The 20,510-nt window shown below is 32.0% G+C and overlaps 1 protein-coding gene across 7 annotated transcripts; it reads left to right on the top strand.

Annotated features, from left to right (window-relative positions):
- The first annotated feature begins 8,061 nt into the window (after nucleotides 1-8,061).
- Nucleotides 8,062-12,645, top strand: LOC108467682 (ATP-dependent zinc metalloprotease FTSH 8, mitochondrial-like). Of its 7 annotated transcripts, XR_008286927.1 has the most exons (11): nucleotides 8,062-8,574; nucleotides 8,672-8,743; nucleotides 9,154-9,184; nucleotides 9,272-9,380; nucleotides 9,569-9,663; nucleotides 9,764-9,842; nucleotides 9,969-10,025; nucleotides 10,113-10,166; nucleotides 10,673-10,723; nucleotides 10,837-10,952; nucleotides 12,037-12,645. XR_008286927.1 is itself a non-coding variant. In XM_017768414.2 (7 exons), exons 1-4 carry the CDS (start codon nucleotides 8,416-8,418, stop codon nucleotides 9,622-9,624), a joined length of 396 nt encoding a protein of 131 aa, XP_017623903.1. In that variant the 5' UTR covers nucleotides 8,065-8,415; the 3' UTR covers nucleotides 9,625-9,663; nucleotides 9,764-9,842; nucleotides 9,969-10,025; nucleotides 10,113-10,491. The 7 variants fall into 7 exon arrangements, 1 of the variants encoding a protein (XP_017623903.1); XR_008286928.1 differs by lacking the exon at nucleotides 9,154-9,184 and having other exon boundaries at nucleotides 10,673-10,748; XR_001868883.2 differs by lacking the exon at nucleotides 9,154-9,184 and having other exon boundaries at nucleotides 8,063-8,574; nucleotides 10,700-10,748.
- Nucleotides 12,646-20,510: the final 7,865 nt, after the last annotated feature.

The raw sequence follows: 20,510 nt of genomic DNA, 5'->3' as shown, positions 1-20,510 counted from the left end.
TGTTGAAATTAAAAAACTCATTTGGTATCCATATAATAAAAAATGACAACCTAATAGACTTAAATTTAATAGAGAATTTTAATAGTATTGGCAATTCTTAAAATTTATGTCAATATTTTAATCAAAATAAGTTATTTAGACTAACTAATGACATTCCAGAAATTGATTGCTAAATTATAGAGATTAAATTTCAAAGATGAGCATGGTACAAGGACTAGAATTGAAAATTGATCTCCGTTATATAATCTTATAAAAGAGAGTAAAAAATCTATGTATTTAGACACAATTACATCAACATTTTAATCCGAATGAAATATTTACAAAACAGTGATATTCTAAAAGTTGAGATACTAAATTATGTCAAAATTAAATTATAAAGATTAAATTTCAAATTTAAACATAATATAAGAATCAAAATAAAAATTGACGAACATGTGCATGCCAACCTTTTAATTCAAAAGAAGATTAAGTTTGATATTGTAAAAATTAAAGTATAAAATTTAAATTTAAAATTTAAGCATATTGTAAGTACTAGAACTGGAATGAGTCCATTCTTTTAAAATCTAAAAAGAAAAAGGAAAAAGCTTTTGTTTATTCATTTGGTAAGATGTCAGGTAGAAAACAACTACAAATTTGAGGCAAATGAATGTACAGAGTTTTTATTATTTTCTGTAACATATGTATAAGTTGCCACAAAATGTCTTCTCCAAAATTGATGTGTGGACTCTTCTGGCTTTCTTATTATTATTGTGCAAGTATTTCATGGATTTTTCATAATTTCTTTTAACTGTTTTACAACTTTTGAAAATATTTTTGTAATCTTTAAGAATTTTTATTTTTTAATATTTGCTTAGCATCAATTCCATATAAATGTTATATTTAGCGTGCAAGATAAATTTTATTAGCCACATCATTGATTTAATTAGTGATAATTTTCTTAATAGAAGATTTTTGAATTTTGGATTAACAACAACAACTTAATTAAATGTGGATTAATAACTTTTAGACCTATAAACTTAGTTATACTACTTTTAAATGTTCATATTTTGTTTTTGGCTTAAATGCTTAAAACCCTCCTAACATAATTAAAAATTAATTAAAACCAAATAAAAACTAAAATTGAGTGTTACTAATAAGTTAGGGATTGATCAAATCATTCCAATCAATTTTTTCGTCGAAGTCTTTCACAATTCGTTAAGTGATAACGTTGTAGTTGATAACACGTCAAATGTAACTATTGGCATGAAAAATGATGACGAAGCAAATGAGTGTGATTTTCGATTAAGAACTTAATTTTTAAAATTATCTTATAAATTTTTTTAGCATTTAGATAAAATATTTAAAATTAAAAAAATTGCTACAAATTCTATTTTTTGAAAGACTCAAAAGTTATAAACATATAAAGATTTATAAAAATTCAAGCTGAAAAAGATATTTTAATTATAAAATATGAAAATTTCTAAAAGAATATCAAATTATTAAAATTATTAAAAATAAAATAGAATTTTAGAAATAAAAATCAATTACTAAATTTAATAATTAAAAATCAACCCAACACATATTTTACTTACATTTACTTGAATTTTTATAGAACAAATTACTCATTTAATTATTGGATAAAAACTTAATATATTTTTTATAGTGGATGTAACTAAGATTCAAACATAAAATATATTTTCAGAATACAAAAATTGGGGATATCCCTTATACGATTTATTTGGTTGTATCTTGAAAAAATAACTAATATTTTACATTTACTTGGATTGAAATTTTTATTGATTTTTATAATTTTAAAACTTTCTCTTTTCCCTTTTCTAAAATTTTTAGAGTTTTGTTTCTCATATTAATTATAGTGTTCCATAATTTCTCTATTTTTCATAATTTTTATGATTTTTTAAATTTTAACATTTTAAAGAATTTTTAAAATAAAATTTGACTTAAATGCTAAAAGGCCCTAGTAAAAATAATTTTAAAATATCATTTATGGTTTTAGTAGAAAGTTACCTTTGTTTACTATTTATTATTTTTCACACCAGTTATCACGTTATCGATTAATGAATCATCAAAGACTTCAATAAAAAAATTAATTTCACGAGCTTAATTTATTATTAACTTCTAATTAAGATCCAAATTAAGTTTTTAATTATTTTACTAGTATTCTTTTTAATATTTAAGCCTTGATTTTTCTCTACCATTAAAAAAAAAAGGTGAAATTTGTAGTGCGAAATGTAATAGCTGAGAGCTCAGGTGATGTTGATGGCCATGGCCAGAACTGGAAAGTGAGCATTAAAGATAATCGTCGACCATCCAAAACTTTTTATACATAGTAAGTTCTCTGACCTACACCATCACCCTCATTATTCCATTAAAATCCAAAGAACAGTTGTCCTTGTTGTGTTTTCGGGTGAGATTGGAAAAAAGATTCTATATCCGAATGAACTGTTTTTGAAATACAAGTTAAAAAATTAGGGTTACCTAAATCCAATCTAATTCAATTTTATTTTTATTTAGAGTATGTTTGATAAATTATTAAAAATTTTAATATTTAATATTTTAAATATGTTAGATATATTATAAAATAAGAGATAGAGCATAAAGAACAAAGAAAATAGGAGAAGAAATAGAGAAAGTATATTATTGATTAATCGGAAATTTACAATATTTCTCAAAAGTCTCTATTTATAGGAATAAAAAATATAAATGAAGTAAAGTCCTACTTCTAATCGCTATTAAAATTTAAAGTACATCAAAACTTATCTTGATCTTGATGGACATCCATTTAATAATATATTCATAACACTCCTCATTGTATGTCTATTGGTAGATAATGTGTCTCGTTAAAACTTACTAAGATAAAAACCCAGAGGGGAAAAGAATTTCTAATTAAGGAAAAAGAGTACACATATCTGTAATACGCTTGATATGCTGTCTCATTAAAAATCTTACCAAGAAAACTCAATAAGACAAAACCTCAGTTAAGAGAAAAAAAGTACAACACATATTTACTCCCCCTCATTAAAAAATCACTTACTTTTTCATATTCTACATCTTCAATCTTGAATACTAGTTTTTCAAATGACTATTTGAATGTATTTGCTAAACATTTATATCACCATTCTTTTAAAAGTTGTAACGGCCCAATAATTTGAATGCTAGAATGTTGGATTTTGTCGTAATTAAGTCACTATATATATGGTTATGTAGTTGAGGTCGGGAGTTCGAGTCACATCTTTAGAAGTTTTGCTATTTTATTCTAAACAACCTTTATCTTTGAATTTCCTAACACTATAGCAAAACAGGTTTTTAGCGGCGTTTGAATGAAAAACGCCGCTACAGAATGAGCATTAGAGGCGCTTTTTGAAAACGTCGCTAAAGATCAAGTATTAGCGGCGCTTTTTTAAAAACGACTCTACATGTACACCCTTTAGCTGCATTTTTCAAAAAATGCTGAAAAAAAATTAACACAACGCCGTCGTTTTGTATTGAGCCTTTAGTGGCTTTAGCAGCGCTTTTTAAAAATGCCGCTAAAGATCGAGTATTAGCGGAGTTTTTTTAAAAACGCTGCAATATGTACACCCTTTAGCGGCGTTTTTCAAAAAATACAGCAAAAAAATTAACAAAAAATTGAGCCTTTAGCGGCGCTTTTTAAAAACGCTGCTAAAGATCGAGTATTAGCGGCGCTTTTTTAAAAACGCCGCTATATGTACATCTTTAGCGTTGCTTTTTAGAAAACGCCGCTAATGCTTGATCTTTAGCTGCGTTTTTCAAAAAACGCTGCAAAAAAAATAACACAACGCCGTCGTTTTGTATTGAGCCTTTAGTGGCTTTAGCAGCGCTTTTTAAAAATGCCGCTAAAGATCGAGTATTAGCGGAGCTTTTTTAAAAACGCCACTATATGTACACCTTTAGCGGCGCTTTTTAGAAAATGCCGCTAATGCTTGATCTTTAGCGGTGTTTTTTAAAAAACACCGCAAAAGAATTTTGCAAAACGCCGTCATTTTGTATTGAGCTTTTAGTGGCTTTAGCGGCGCTTTTTAAAAACGCCGCTAAAGATCGAGTATTAGCTGCGCTTTTTTAATAAACGCCATTATGAAATACTACATGACTAATTATTTTTTAATTTATATGTTAAATTGTAATGTCCCCCTACCCGAGACCGTTGCCGGAGTCAAGCAGGAGACATTACAAAACTTATCATAGCACTTAAACAGTTTTCGTAGTAAACTATCCATCTGCGTCACGGTCGCTAAAAAAATCATATCTAGAGTTACGAAACTCGAAATCCAATTCCGTAAATTTTCCCTGAAACTAGACTCATATATCTACTTACTAATTTTTTTCTAGAATTTTTGGTCAGGCCAATTAGTACAGTTTATTAGAAGAAGTCTCCCCTATTTCAGGGTTTGGCTACTCTTACCCTTGTGCACTACGAATCAAATTTCTTCCTTTACAGAAATCCAATGACTATGCCATTTGTTTCAATTAAAAATAGACTCAATAAGGAATCCATACAAATAAAGTTTGAGTCCTAATTCTTAATACACAATTTATGGTGAATTTCTAAAGTCAAAACAGGGAATCCAGAAATTGTTCTAACCCTATTTCACCAAAACGTAAATATCTCATAAAACACAACTCTTTTACCTATTTTGTTTCTTCCATATAAAAATAGATTCATTAAGCTTCAATTACATATTTTATTCATCATATAATTCACTTTATACTATTTTTGGTATATTTTCAGAGTTGGACTACTGTTACTGTCCAAATCTGTTTTAGTATAAAATGTTGATAACTAAGTTTATAACATCTTCATTTCTTCTCTCTACAACATTTACCAACAATTCCTCTTATTACTCTTCACTAACATATCAAAACATACCATACTTAAGGTTTTGGTAACATTTAAAAAACATACCAAAATATCACTTAACAACTTAGATACTTTCAAAATGACCAAAAGACATCCTAGGTACAATGCCATTTTCCAAAAGATAGAAACTTCACCAATTTGAGTTCGAGGATCGGCTTGTATGTTGAGTCCTTATACTTTCAGATTTAGCCTCTGCGACGAAACAAACCGTACGCTGAGAATACTCTCAGTGGTATTTCTATAAACAATAGCTTAATCAACTTTAAAACATGGTAATTCAAACACATTATTGCTATTATTCAATATCAATCAGTACTTTAATAACCTTTACTTTATTTACCCTTATTAACATAACTCGGACACTAACGGATACACGGATCCAACCCACACTCTGGGATAAGCACATAGTGCTTCATCGGAACAAATCCGGAACTTTAACATTATAGTACACAAAGTACTTCATCGGAACAAATCCGGAACTTTAACAGTAGTCGACACATAGTGTCTCATCGACTCAATGTCGGAATATCCCAATACTTCCAATTCCTATGACATGTCAACTATATCCGACTAGCCCGACACTGTTAATAGGGTATTCAAAATCACATTCATTTCAATATGGTAAAAATACTTACCTCATTCACATTTTCATACAATATAAATATCAAATATAGCAATAACGATTAAGCTCGGTTTATAAAAATACAAACCACTATTTATCGAATTTAATCGATATCTTCGTTCACTTTCTCTTTTCCCTTCTTTGATGACGTATCCGGTGCTACGTTTGCTACTAACAATCATACAATTAAAAATCATCAATATACTAATTCATAAAACACATTTTTCACTTTCTATCAAACTTTTACAAAAATTCCAATTTCGTCCTTTTTCCATTACTAATCTTTTTTTCTTTAACTTAAGCTTCATATTCTCTTTTAATCAACTCATTAACAATTTCTAACTCATAAAATTCATTATAAAACATAAATTTTGAGCTCTATTCAACTTAATCCCTATTTAAACCTAACTTAGAATTCTTTTAATAAATCACTCAATTTTCACTTCTAACTTCAATTCCTATCAATTTAACCCATAAAACCTCAATTTATTCAACTAAATCAATATCTAAAAATTTTCTATTTTTCTTCATTTTAACCTCATACATGTAGAACTTTGAATTAGGCATCCATAAACATAAAAATCATAAGAAAATGAGCTAAAACAACTTACCAATCAAGCTTTAGGGCCTTAATCCTCAAATTTCCTTTTCTATTTCTTTCTTTCTTTCTTTCTTTCTTTCTCACGTTTGCTCTCTGTAACTCTTTCTATGTTTCTTTACTCATTATTCTTTATTCATTATACTATATTATATTATTATTAACCTATAATAAATATAAAATTAACATGTGTAATAGCTATAACATAAAATATCTTATAGCTATTACACATATATACCAACTATTACACATGTTATATCATACATTCACACACATGGCACTTAGGGTCTAATTGCTAGATTAGTCCCTTTTACTAATCTTTAATCTATAATTAAACTTTTATACCGTATGCAATTTAGTCATTATTCTAAATTCAAGCTACTTAACTTAATCAAACATTAAATAACCATTCAACTATAATTCATAAATATTTCTAATAAATATTCATGAATAAATTTCACTGAAAAAAGTACTTAAGACTCAATTTCCGATACCGTAACTTTCGGTTTATTACATAAATATTTTCTTATATAATTGTAAAAGAGATAGTATTAATTTTAAAATATTGAATTAATTATCATTATAGTTTAGGGTTTATGGTATATGGTTAAGGGTTTAATGTTTATGAGTTACTATTTTAAGGTTTATGGATTATGGGTTTAGGGATTATGGTTTAAGGGTGGTTTAAGGGTTAGGGTTTAATGTTTATGTGTTAGGGGTCATGGTTTAGGGGTTATGTTTTAGGATTTATAGTTTAGGGTTTAAGGATTATGAGTTTAAATTATGATTATAGTTTAAATTATGTAAGAAATAATTTCCCCTTTTTCCCTAATCCAAATCCTTAAAATAATCACCCATTTTTTTCCCAATTCGAATAATTAGATGGAATAATATATTTTAGGGTTTAAGGTTTATGATTTAAGGTTTAATGTCTATGGTTTGGGGGTTTAGGGTTTATGATATAATGTTTATTATTTTGTGATTAAATTTTTGAGTTTATGGTTTATGGTTTAGAGTTTGGGGTTTATGATTTATTGTTTTATAGTTAGGGTCTTAGTCCTGTTCATGGTTTTAGGGGGTAGGCTATTAGAGTTTAAGGGTTTAGGGTTTTTGATAAAATGACAAAAAATTAATTTATTTTAGGGTTTAGGTAAGCAATAAGATTCTTTTTTAATTACTTTTGTCCCTTGTAATATATATATATTTAGGGTTTAGGGTGTAGGTTTATGGTCTAATATTTAGGGTTTATGGTCTAAAATTTGGGGTTTGAGGTCTAATTTTTAGTGTTTAGGGTAAATATTGTGAACTACTTAACTTGTGTATCTTAGATTTTTATAATATAAATCTAAATAAGATAAATATAAATTATTATATTTTAAAATATATATTAAAATGTGTATGATTAAATCAAAATTAAAACTTCAACTATACATTTAAACCACAATTAGAATTTCATGTCCACAATAAAACATTAAACCGAAATTCATATATAATTTCGAGATATATCTCTATTAAAATTTAGGTGTATACATATAATTAAATGCCATTTATATAAAAATCTAAACAACTAATACGGACCATACTTAAAAGAACAATGCTTGTATTCTTTGTGCCATTTTGTATTTTGTTTAATTCACCAATTCCATTTTATTTCATTAAAGTTTCCTTTTGTATTTTATATGTTAATTTAAAAATTATAGAAATCTTCAAAAAAATTAAAAATTAAAAATTAAAAATTAAAAATTAAAAATTAAAAACTTAAAATTTAATATTTAATATTTTAGTCCATATTTCAATTAAAAATTCAATATTCAAAATTAAAAAAATTCCAAAAATAATAATCTTAGCACAAAAATTTTGAAAGCAAAAATAGAAAAATATGTTAAAAATAAAAAAATAAAATTGAGCAATAGTAGCATTTTGCTTAAAAACGCCACAAAAAATTGAGCTATAGTGACATTTTTAGTAAAAACACACTAAAAAGTTAAGCCATATTATAAATCCGAGAATTAGTGGCGTTTTTCTAAAAAAAACGTCGCAAAAGGCCTTCATTTTTTATACCGATTAAAATCCCGCTTACTCCCTCTTCTTCTCATCTTTGTCGCGCTCCCTAAATCCCAGAATAAAAGTTTGTACTTAATTATTTTTCCCTTTTAATCTCAAAATTTGCCCCCAAATTTCCCAGTTCTTTTTCCTTTTCATTTCACGGCACCGAATTCACTCACCATAGCTACTCCTTTTCTCTCAATCTGTTAGGGTTTCTTTTAATTTTAGATTTTCAAGGGAACGTACAGTTTCCTTTTAATTTTGCTGGTGATTTCTATGGCGACGGAAACCCTAGATGACAAGAAATCGGAGGAAGAGGAGGTGAAAGATAAAGAAAACGAAGAGGGAAGTAAGGAGGAAGTCACTGCCAAATTATTGGAATTTTTGGAATCCCCTCATGCTACTACAGATGTTCTTCTTGCTGACAAGGAACAGGTGCAAATGTTATTTCAAAATCTTCTGTATGTTATGAAGTTTTTGATATGATTAACTGTCAGTTTTGGGCCAAATGAGATTCTTTTTCTTGTTTCAGAAGGGTAAACAGCGTAAGGCTACACCAAGCAAAAATATTGGTTCTGCGGAGGCATTGGATACATCAGCCAAGGTTTGTCTTGTTTGGTTTTGCTTCATTTTTAGATATTACCCCATTGTTATTTTTTGGTCCAGTAATGTGGAAATTTTTTAATGTTATTTGTTCATTCAAGTTTCTCAAAATATTTGGTGTGGTTTTTCTCATTCTGTATTTCTCAAAATATTTGGTGTGGTTTTTCTCATTATGTTATATAGTCCTTTTTACAAAGAAGTGATTCCAGAGAAGGTAAGTACTCGAATCCTCTTCTTGCTGTCTAATGATGACTATGGCTTCTTGTTTCATTTGACAACTGCATTTCTATTTGACAACGGGCAATGACAAAATTTTACTGGAAAATTATTCATAACTGAAGGGAAACTATTATAATTTGGTAAAATTTCATGGTTCATCAGAAAAATGCTGATCAAGAACCTGTTTTGCAGACATGCAAGTGAAAATGCAACTTTGGTTTTGGTATGATGGGCTAGGGCTATTTATTGGAAACAAAATAGATATTCCTAAACCCTATTTTTTTCCCCTCATTAATTACTTCATGTGCAGAATGTTAAGACATTTAAAGATGTCAAAGGCTGTGATGATGCAAAACAAGAGCTTGAAGAAGTAGTGGAGTATCTCAAAAACCCATCAAAGTTCATTATAAATGGTGCAAGTAAGTGAAATGGCTTATGTTCTCAGTAAAAAGCGATAAACATGTGATTATGAATAAGTTTTTTTCAGGAAAATGTAAGAATGTTTGTGTTATTTATAATAAAATTTCTGGTTTTTAGCCTTTTAGGCTATATTGTTGCCTTATATCTTGTATATATCATGTTCATTGCTCTTATATATGGCTTGCAGGCATGAAGGTAGGCTTTTTAAATTTTTTCGCTCAAGGATTAGTTTCTGTTCGATAACATCTTGCTCTGCATGGCCGGAAACCCTCAAGAAAGAACGTAAGTTGTGACCCTTCCATGGGTTCTTTTTTGAAAAGAATCCTTTTATTCCTTCTGTTCCTCTTCATTGCAATACTAAACTTGGTGGAAATGAATCCAGATATCGTGACAACGATGTTTGTTGGAAACTTCATCGGCATTATATTCGCCCGTTCATTACATTATCAATTCTACTCGTGGTAAGTGTTGTGCTATAGTACAAGTATCTGGATAAGCACTTTTCTAGTTTATGTATAATCGATTCTTTTTCTACATAAATCTTATACACGGAATCAGACCATTTCTGATCCCTCATCTGATTGCAGGTATTTCTATAGTTTGCCTCACCTTCTGTGGATAACACCTTTCCCTACGTTGCATCGGTAAATTCTTTACCCCCAACGTGGATTTGAATAAAACTGGTTGCAGTTAGTTCCTTGTAATAATTCATGAATATTTTGTTTGTACAGTGTGTTGATTTTCGTAGGAATCGAGCTGTGCTGGATTGTATTTCCATCAAACTTGTATTCGTCTCTCCTACTCCTTTGTCTTCACTTACTTATACTGTGTGGTTTATGGTATTCTATGGCCACATTAGTTATGTACTACAGTTCAAATGAGATATTAAGTGTTTGATGGGCATAAATGTGAGGCTCCCTGTATAAATACACTTGTGAATGCCTATGGATTGGAGCGAACATCCTAGAGTTTGATTGGGCATATCTTTCATTTGTGATGAAGAAAACTGTGGGACCCTATGGCTGAGGCAGACAATATTTTACATGTTGGTGGAGACTGTAACTTATTATACTAGCAATGGCCCTTGCTTTTTTTTTTTTTGGATACAAATGACCCTTTCTTTTGGTAAAGCAAAATGGGCCCTATTTTCTATACTTTGTGTGCACTCTATATGCTCTCATACATGAGGAGTTTCGTTACTTCTTTATGATAATCCTTTTGTTATTCTGCATTTAAGCCTGCTCATGTGACAATTAGTGATTTAACTAGCTTGTAACTGTTTGTTTGGTAGCTTATGAATTGCAATAATATCTTGCAGAGAAAGATGGAGAAGTCAAGTAAGGTTGGTTAAGAATTTCATTTTATTGGTGAATGCCTATATCTATCTTTTGGACTTTACACTTAACTGTCCTATCTCTATTCTACCTTGGCTATTTATTGCTTTAAATGTTACAGGTGCAGTTTCATGAACTTTTCTAGAAATACAAGGTGTTTAAAGTGTAAGCAGAGGGCCGAAAGAGGGTTGCTACGGATGATGTTCGAATGAAGAAAGGGGATTGGAACTGCCCAGGGTAAGTTTCTTTTTGGTTTATATTGTTAAGAAGCCTTTTTGTTCTTCAAGAATATCCATCTTCAGTATAATTCTATTAAATAGAATTTGTACTGTAGTCCCATATTTTATGATCTGCTAGATGATTTGGCTACATCCATGCTTGTCCTCTTGTTGCAAACTAAGTCTCATTCATATCGTATTAGCATAGATTGTAATAAAACACAATATAAAGTAATGGAAAAAAACAAAGAAATACCATGATGCATAAGAAATATATAAAATATATTAATGAGGATTAGGTAGATAGAAATGCCATCAAGAAGTATGCTGCTTGTGTTGATCATTTGTGATTTGAACTTATTTTTAATGATATGGTGCAGACTAAAAGATCTTTGATATGTGAGGTAAATACCACTTCTTAGCACTAGTTAACGTTGTATACATTTGATTAACTACTTTTTAAAATATATTTGTATAAAGTATTTTAATTTTTTACTAATTTAAATAATTTTCTTATTTTTATATTTGTAAAAGAAATTAGTTATAAAAAAAAAAGAATTTAGTTTGGTTCAGATGATTATAATTGAAATCAATTTATTTGAATAAATTGAAATTAAATTGAAATAACCAATAAAATGGTCAAATTATAGTTTTCTCCTCTATCATGGTCAAATAACTTTGATTTGACATAATTTAATTTAATTGTTATCTGTTAGTTCAATCAGTTAGTATTGTTGACTCTATTGAAATGCTGATTTGAATTTTATTATTAGAATATATATATTTTAAAAATATAAATTTTAGCATTTTAACCATAATAGTTAATATTGTTAATTGACTATTGAGTTGATTGATTAAATTATATCAAATTAGTTGAATGAGCTCTTTGTCATAATTATTATTGTTAATTTGATTTTTGGATGTTCTATTTTTGGATGTACCATTTTTGTTCATCTGAGAAAAAAGGGTAAAAGGATACTATTTCTTAGGTTGCTTTCATTTTTTTCTTTTCCCTTCTTTTTCTCCTACTTGTTGCATGTGCAAGCACATGAAACCACTAAAACTCCATCTCACTTGAAACTTTTTTTTTTCTACTTTTCAAGGAACATCGACACCTGTGTTTCAGTTCTCGTCACATAGTTTTTGGATTCTAGCTTGCAAGTGGCACAATACGTCTCCTCTTCATTTACTTTCTTCATCTTATGATGGGAAAGTAATGTTGTGGGATCTAAAAATAGCAGTATCGTTTTGTATTTTCTGCATTCTCATAATTTAACTGTATATTGTTTTTCTGGATATTGTTTTGATGATTACTTTTTGTGTGGCAATAGCTCTTTTATGTTTTGACTGGTGGCAAATGGAATAGGAAAAACCAATTACACTAGATTGCGATCTAAGAACAATCTGCAGAAGGCACATAATGACTAGCTCTTACCTCTACGATTGCTTGTGGGAGGCATTGCAGCAGTGAATAAGGATGATAACATGCAGTTGACACTGTATGTGCTCTGAATCCGAATTCAGGTGTGACTCTTAGATATTTTATGTGCAAAAAAGTATTAGAGTGCCTTATGTTTGTATGTTAGTTAAGTAGATTATAGATAGAACCTGCAATAGGATCAACTAATTAGTTGATCAAAAACTACACCCTATTTTGTAATCGTCTACTTTGCATATTTGCATATACTTAATAATAATCTCGTGTCAACTAATTATTCTATTTTTTATTTAATTGTTTTGTTTCAACATTTTATTTTTATTTGAGTTGAAAGATGAAAACACAATTGCAATTTTGACTTAGTTAATTAATTTAAATAATCAATGTTGATATTTCACATGGGAATGGATATTCAAATCTTATATTTTACATGGTTATGATTTAAGTCCTTATTTCATTTAAGGAACTTCATTATAATATCTTATTTTATTGATATCTTTATATTTAATTTAATTTTTATTATTTATTTTAGTTTTGATTCTAAATTTTATTTTTATTTTAATATTTAAGATAACTTGTGTTCTAACTTTTGGGTTTTAATTGTGTTATTAATTTATTATTTTAAATTCTAAATTTAAATTCATTAATTTTTGTATTTAGTTTTAAAGTTAAAATTTTAATAGAAAATTTAATTTGATAATGAACTTTAAATTTTTATATTTTTCATGACCTTTATAATATTTTATTTTATTTTTGAATTTTATGACTTTTAGCGACGATTTTAGGAAAAGCGTTGTAAAGGTCATGACCTTTAGTGGCGTTTGTGTGAAAAGCGCCGCAAATAGTTTTAGTAGTGCTTAAAAGCGCCGTTAAAGACTTTAAAAAACGCTGCTAAAAGTCAATTTTGTTGTAGTGTAATTAAGTTTAATTCAGGGTAAACTTGTGTCAAAAATGAGCCTACTGATTCAATGGTTAAGCATTTGTTTGTGACAATGGTCCTATGTTTGAGTTTTGGAGTATGCGATAGGGAACATTTTGCTAAATGCTAGAAATTGATTGGTGGTTAAATTAGGATCTAACGTTAGTCATACTCTATTTTGTTTTTTTCTTTTTTTTTAACCGTCCTTCCCCTTTTCTTTTTCTTTTTCTCTTTTCTGGTTTTTTTATCCTTTTTCGTTTTGGTTACTTTCATAAGAAAATAGGAGACTAATCGAAGTTATACGTTGTTAGTTGTGTCGATCGAAAGGTTATTAAATAAGTTTCACTGTTAATTTGTTTGAATTCATGGTTTTTTTTATTATTCTTCGTGGCATGTTCTAAATTGGGCATTTTGAGTTTATTGTGTGATTTTTTTGATAATCAGTCGTTTGGTTTCCCTATTAGGCAGGGATATCGGAAGTAACAAATCTCAAAATGTCAATTCGAGTAATCGTTGTTGATCTTTCAATAACTGTTGATTTCGTTGAAGATTTCTTGTCGAAACTTTCAACATTTGTATTCTGTATATAAATGTGCATTATTGTGTGGTCGTTTTAGGCTTCGAAAGCACTCTATGTTGATACTGCTTCGAAATCACTTTAGGTGCGTATCGAAAACCATTTTTTTTGCTAATTTTGGATGTAAAAAAACATGGCTATCAATGCCACACGGCCATGTGGTAGGTCGTGGGAACCACACGACTGTGTAACACATTTTTCACTAAATACGAGCTACACGGGTACAGGACACGACCTTGTGTCTAGGTCGTGTGTGGTCATGTTAGTGCAGAGTTCACACAGGCCAAGGACACGGACGTGTATCTAGGCTGTGTAACTCACTAAGTACAAGATAATGAGCATACTGGCATGTGCCCAAGCCGTGTGACTTATTGTTGTTTTTAGATACCACACGGACCAAAGACACGACCGTGTGGCTAGGCCATATGACTCATTGTTTACGATTTAAGACCACACTGCAGACGATATGAGTGTGTGCGTCAGGCTGTATGAGTCACACGGGTGGGCACACGGACGTGTGCTAGGCTGTGTGGCGTCCGGAGAAAATCTAGAACTTGTCTCTAAAGCCGTAAGCATCGTCTAACACGAACGTTGGCCATCCATAATGTATTTATGATCTGAATTAGATTGTGTGAGTGCTATCTGATGCTCCAAGACTGATGTATTAATTATATAAATGTATACGTACTGTGATGATTGCCGGTGATATTGAGCTGTATCATCTACTTATGTGTTGAATTTGAATGACTATTTATATATTGTTGACATCTATAATCTACATTTGCATTGGTTGGGAATTATGTAAATGAGGAAGAATTTGTTCTGATTCAGTGGCTAAGCTATAATTTACATGTGAATTTGGCGCTTTGTCGCAATTCAATCTGCATCTCGGTTAACATGTCCAACTGACACTATATGATGTGTATGGCTGGATGGGTATTAAATGCCCTTAACAGTGTGTTGAGATGGTCAGAGATGGTGTAGCGAATGGGGATTAGGAATAACTGCATATGTTTCTGATCTATTCTGTATCTGAACTGGAATTATTCTGCCATATAACTGATACGTTAAACCTATACAGAATATTCTCTAATTCTAATTGGAATTTGAGACTTGAGAACTTCTTAGTAAAACTGTGCTTCTAGTCAAGTCTATATTGGTTATACACTGAGTTCTCTACTCACTGTGTTGTTGACTGAATTTAGGCAATTCACAGGCTTGATCGGGTCGGTGTAGGGGAAGCTTGGTCAATCTGCTTATCACCCTTTATATATTTATCATGTAATTCCAGTGTTTCTTAGTACTACGAATTTTCTAAGGTTGTCAAACTATCTATTGGATTTAATGGTTGTCATGATCTGTTAAACGATTTTAACTATACTTATAAAAGTGGGTTTTCTTAATAACGTTAATGTAACTTTTTGGACTTGGTTTAGATGTCTAGGTCGGGTCTAGTGTTACATTTAGTGGTATTAGAGTTAGGTTAGTCAACACTCAAACTGTGTTTTGGGCTAATAATGTGTGTCAGAAGATAGCTAAATGAAAATAAGATATCTACATCATTCTAAAAGCTAGTTTTTATAAATGACCGAGCCTTCGATGTTGAACATTTAAGTATTTCTATTTTGCTATCGTGTATAGTGGAAAAATTGTAGTGATGAAACTGTTATTGGGTTAAATACTCTGATAGGAACTAGTAGAAGCACTGTGTAGAAACCCTGAACTGATTTGTGAATTCTAAAATTGTAGATAAACTGACATTATGAGTTCATACAATAGTTGTAGACGTAAAACCCGTGGGCATCATGGACGCCGAGGAAGAGCTCAAGCAAAGTCATCCTCTATGGGTAATATGCCTAATCTAAAGACCAGTGAGACAGTTGGTACTCCTACTAGTGAGGCGGGATCCTAGACTCCGATGGCTGAGGACGACACACTGTCTCAATCCATGATTCGGGCACTGAAAAGGGTTGCCAGAACCCATTCTAGATCTAGAGGTCGAGGGTCGGTTACTAAACGACTCTGGTCGAATTGTGCTAAGTTGTTTAGGGGCATTATTAGAGTTGCCCCTACTATTGCTGAGTATTGGCTCGAGGCCATTTAGCGTATCATGACTGACATTGACTGCACTCCCACTTTGTAATTGAGGAGTATTATATCCCTGCTCTGAGATGAAGCCTATCAGTGGTGGATGCCGGTTAAGCAAGGTGCTCAGCTTGAATAGGTTAATTGGACTATTTCAAGAATGCCTTCCAGAGCAAGATGTAGAGGCGAGTTATGTAGGGGTTTGCCGAAGCGAGTTTATGAGCCTGGTTCAGGGTGATCGATTTGTGGCTGAATATAAGACTAAGTTTTTGCAATTGAGCAGGTATGCGCAGGCTCTAGTAGCATTCGATTATGATAAATGTGTGAGATTTAAGGAGGGGTTACAATATGATCTGCAGGTTCTTATAGTTCCTCAGAAGGAGTAGGTTTTTGCAGACTTGATTGATAAGGCTAAGATAATGGAAGAGGTGAAGCGCAATAAGTGCAAACGGCGTGACGACAAGAGAGATCAGAGTAAGATTAAAAGGGATTCAGGCCCTTCTAGTTTTGGACATTGCCCTAAGAAACGGGCAAGGTTTGATAGGCCTCCAAGATCCAAGGCACCAGCACTAGTGACTGAGGTTCAACTTTGTAGTGACTGTGGAAAGCGTCATCTGGGCGAGTGCTGAAGAAAGTTATGAGCATGCCTTCGTTGTGGGTCGATGGAGTATCGAGTTAAGAATTGTCCTCGTCAACTAGATCATGCATCAGTTGTGGCACAGACTTCCATTCCAAGTCTTGTTCAACCCTTGAGGGTAGGTCAGCAACCACCTAGTAGTCGTGGTAATGACAGAGGATGTAATGGTTCTGGTAGGGGTCAAAGGGCATCGGGTAGAGGTGTGAGTCAGACTAAGGCACGAAAGCCTGCATTGGTTTATGCAACGAGACGTCAAGAGGATATTGATGATGCTGATGTCATAGTAGGTATAATCTTTATCTATTCTGTTTTATACTTTGCTCTCATTGACATTGGGCCTACTTACTCATATATAACTAGTACTGTTTCTATAAATCTGGTTATAACTGCTGAGAATACTGCTAGAGAGTTTTCTGTGATTAGTCCTTTATGTCAGTTGGTTTGTGTTAATAGGGTATATAGATGAGTACTCTTAGAGATTTAGGGTATGGTATTTTCGCTGTACCTAATGGAGTTGTCTTTTGATGAATTTGATCTGATTCTGGGAATGGATTGACTCGTAGAGTATCAGGTTAGTCTAGATGGTGCATCTAAGAGAATTATTCTAAGGACAGATGAAAATAATAAGGTTATTATGGTTGGTGAGCATCGAGATTATTTTTCTAATGTAATCTCCACTTTTGTAGTTGACAAGTTAGTCCAAAAGGGGTGCGAGGCATACCTTGCCTTCGTATCTGATTTTGTTCCTACGAAGCTTTCTATAGGAGATATTCGTACTGCGAGGGAATTTCCTGATGTCTTTTTTGAGGAATTGCCAGGAATACCTTTGGATAAAGAGGTTGAGTTTGGTATTAATCTTTTACCAAGTACTGCCCTCATGTCCATTGTATCCTATCTCATGGCACCGAAGGAGCTTGTAGAGTTAAAAGTTTGGCTCCAAGAACTTTTTGATAGAGGGTTCATCTAACCAAGTCTTTCTCTGTAAGGGGCACCTGTATTGTTTGTTAAAAAGGACGGATCGATGAGAATGTGTATAGATTAATGACAGCTGAACAAATTGACGGTAAAGAATAAGTATCTGCTACTGAAGATTGATGACTTGTTCAATTAGTTTCGTGGGGCATCTATTTTCTCCGAAATTGATCATTATTCTGGTTACTATTAGCTCAAGGTTAAAAAGACTGATGTGTACAAAACCGCCTTCGGGGCTCATTATGGACATTACGAGCTCCTAATGATGCCTTTTGGGTTGACGAATGCCTCTGTAGCATTCATGGAGTTAATGAATCAGGTGTTCTAATCGTATTTGGATCAGTTTGTAGTAGTTTTTATTAACGACATACTGATTTATTCTAAGACTGAGTCTAAGCATGATAACCACCTTCGTATTGTGCTCCAGATACTCTGAGAAAAATAATTGTATGCTAAGTTTAGTAAGTGCGAGTTCTGGTTGTAGGAGGTTTCTTTTCTTGGATATGTGATAACTACTAAAGGGATTTAGATCTATCCCAAGAAAATAGAAACTATAGTTGAGTGGAAACAACCAAGAAATGTACCTGGGTTTCATAGTTTCCTGGGTTTAGCAGGTTACTATTGAAGGTTTGTCAAGGGATTTTTCCTGATTGTGTCACATCTGACGAAGTTACTGTATAAGAACGCTCCGTTTATATGGCCTGAGGAACAACAGTCTAGCTTCGAAAAGCTCAAGTCTGTTTTGATGCAAGCTCCTATTCTTGTTCAACTTAAATCGGGTCAAGAGTTTATGGTTTTTAGTGATGTGTTGCACGTCGGGTTAGGATGTGTTTTAATGCAAGACGGTAAAGTGGTAGCTTACGCGTTGCTACAGTATAAGACACACGAGGGTAACTACCCTATGCACGATTTTGAGCTGGCTGCAGTTGTGTTTGCTTTAAAAATCTAGAGGCGTTACCTGTATGGTGAGAGGTGTATCATTTACACTAGTACAAGAGCCTCAAGTATCTGTTAACTCAAAGGAGTTAAATCTTAGGTAGCGTAGGTGGGTTGAGTTGTTTAAGGATTATGACTATACGATAGAGTATCATCAGAGTAAAGCTAATGTGGTAGTCAATGCTCTTAGTCGTAGAGCGATGACTGACCTGAAAGCGATGTTAGCTTGTCTGAGTTTAGTTGAGGATGAAAAATTATTAGTTGAATTGTAGGTTAAACTGACTTGGGTCAAATAGATTCGGGTTAAACAGTTGAGCGATGAGTCTCTAGTTTAGCGGCTGCAACAGATTGATTCAAGTGAAACTTTAGATTTTAGCTTGAACAGTGACAAAGTCTTGTGTTTCAGGGGTTGAGTTTGTATGCCAAATGATAAGAAGCTGAGGTGATCAATTCTACATAAGGCATATAGTAGCCCTTAAGCTATGCATCCTCGTGGAAATAAAATGTATCAGGACCTTTGAGAACTTTATTGGTGGCTTGGTCTGAAATAGGAAGTGGTTGTCTTTGTATCCCTCTGTCTGACGTGCCAAAAGGTTAAAGACGAAATTAATTGCCCTCAGGATTGCTTCAGTTGGTTAAGATTCCTCTATGAAAATAGGAGCGTATAACGATGGATTTTGTTAGTGGGTTGATGTTAGCCCCCACTAAAAAAGATTCAGTTTGGATTATCGTTGATCGATTAAACAAATTCGCTCATTTCATTCCTATCAGAACAAATTACTCAAGCTCGCTAATTTGTAGATTGTTGAAATCGTGAGACTGCATGAGATTATAGTCTCGATTGTCTCTGATAGAGATTCGTGTTTTACGTCTCAATTTTAGAAGAAGCTTCATGAGGCTTTAGACACCCGACTGAATTTCAATACTGTGTATCATCATTAGATCGATGGACAATCTGAGCAAGTTATTCAGATCTTAGAGGATATGCTTCGGGGTTGTGTAATAGATTTTTGGGGTAGTTGGAAAGATTACTTACCGTAGGCTAAGTTTGCATACAATAACAGCTTCTAGTTTAATATTCAGATGGAACCTTACGAGGCTCTGTATAGTCATAAGTGTCGTATTTCGCTATGTTGGACTGAGTTAAGCAAACATTGAGTTTTAGGGCCCGAGTTAGTTTTTGAAACTGAGAATACTGTCAAGTTGATTCGAGATCATCTTAAAGCCGCTTCTGATCATGTTGATTTAAAGATAAAAGATATTGAATTCTCTGTAGACGATCAAGTGTTTTTGAAAGTGTGTCCGTGGAAAAAGGTCCTACAGTTTGGTTGTAAGGGCAAGTTGAGCCCAAGATTTATTAGACCTTATCGTTTTCTGAAACATGTTGAACCTGTTGTTTATCAATTAGAATTACCGTCGGAGTTGGAGCGAATTCATGATGTATTTTATATCTCGATGCTGAGACGGTATCGATCTGATCCGTCGCACGTTACTCTGATTGAGGAAATTGAGGTAGGACCAGACTTAACTTTTGAGGAATAACCTATTCAGATTCTAGATCATGATGTTAAGGTATTGAGGAAGAAAACTATTTATCTAGTTAAGGTTTGTGGCAAAATCATGGCACTGAGGAAGCCACTTGGGAACTCGAAGATTTGATTTGACGGTAGTACCCATATCTGTTTGAGTCAGGTAAATTTTGAGGCCGAAATTTATTTTAGGGGAGAGAGTTATAACGCTCCAAAAATTTGAATGCTAGAATGTTGGATTCTATCATAATTAAGTCTTTGTATCTATAGTTATCTACTTTGTTTATGTGGTTGAGGTTGGGAGTGCGAGTCACATCTTTAAAAGTTTTGCTAATTTATTCTAAGTAACTTCTATATTTGAATTTCTTGATTAAGTTTAATTCAAGGTAAACTTGTGTCAAGAATGAGCTTGCTGGTTCAATAGTTAAGCATCTGTCTGTGTCAATAGTCTTGTGTTTGAGTCCTGGAGTATGTGATAAGGAAC

Source organism: Gossypium arboreum, chromosome 8, assembly GCF_025698485.1.
Source record: "Gossypium arboreum isolate Shixiya-1 chromosome 8, ASM2569848v2, whole genome shotgun sequence".
Taxonomy (NCBI): Eukaryota; Viridiplantae; Streptophyta; class Magnoliopsida; order Malvales; family Malvaceae; genus Gossypium; species Gossypium arboreum.
Note: the sequence above shows the minus strand (reverse complement) of the source record. Positions and strands in the feature narration are given on the sequence as shown.

Bases quoted from the DNA above. Each gene is read 5' to 3' on its own strand.
- LOC108467682 (XM_017768414.2), top strand. From the start codon at position 8,416: ATGGCGACGGAAACCCTAGATGACAAGAAATCGGAGGAAGAGGAGGTG. The intron at 8,744-9,271 runs GTTTGTCTTGTT...CTTCATGTGCAG, and splicing joins CATTGGATACATCAGCCAAG to AATGTTAAGACATTTAAAGA. The intron at 9,381-9,568 runs GTAAGTGAAATG...TATGGCTTGCAG, and splicing joins GTTCATTATAAATGGTGCAA to GCATGAAGGTAGGCTTTTTA.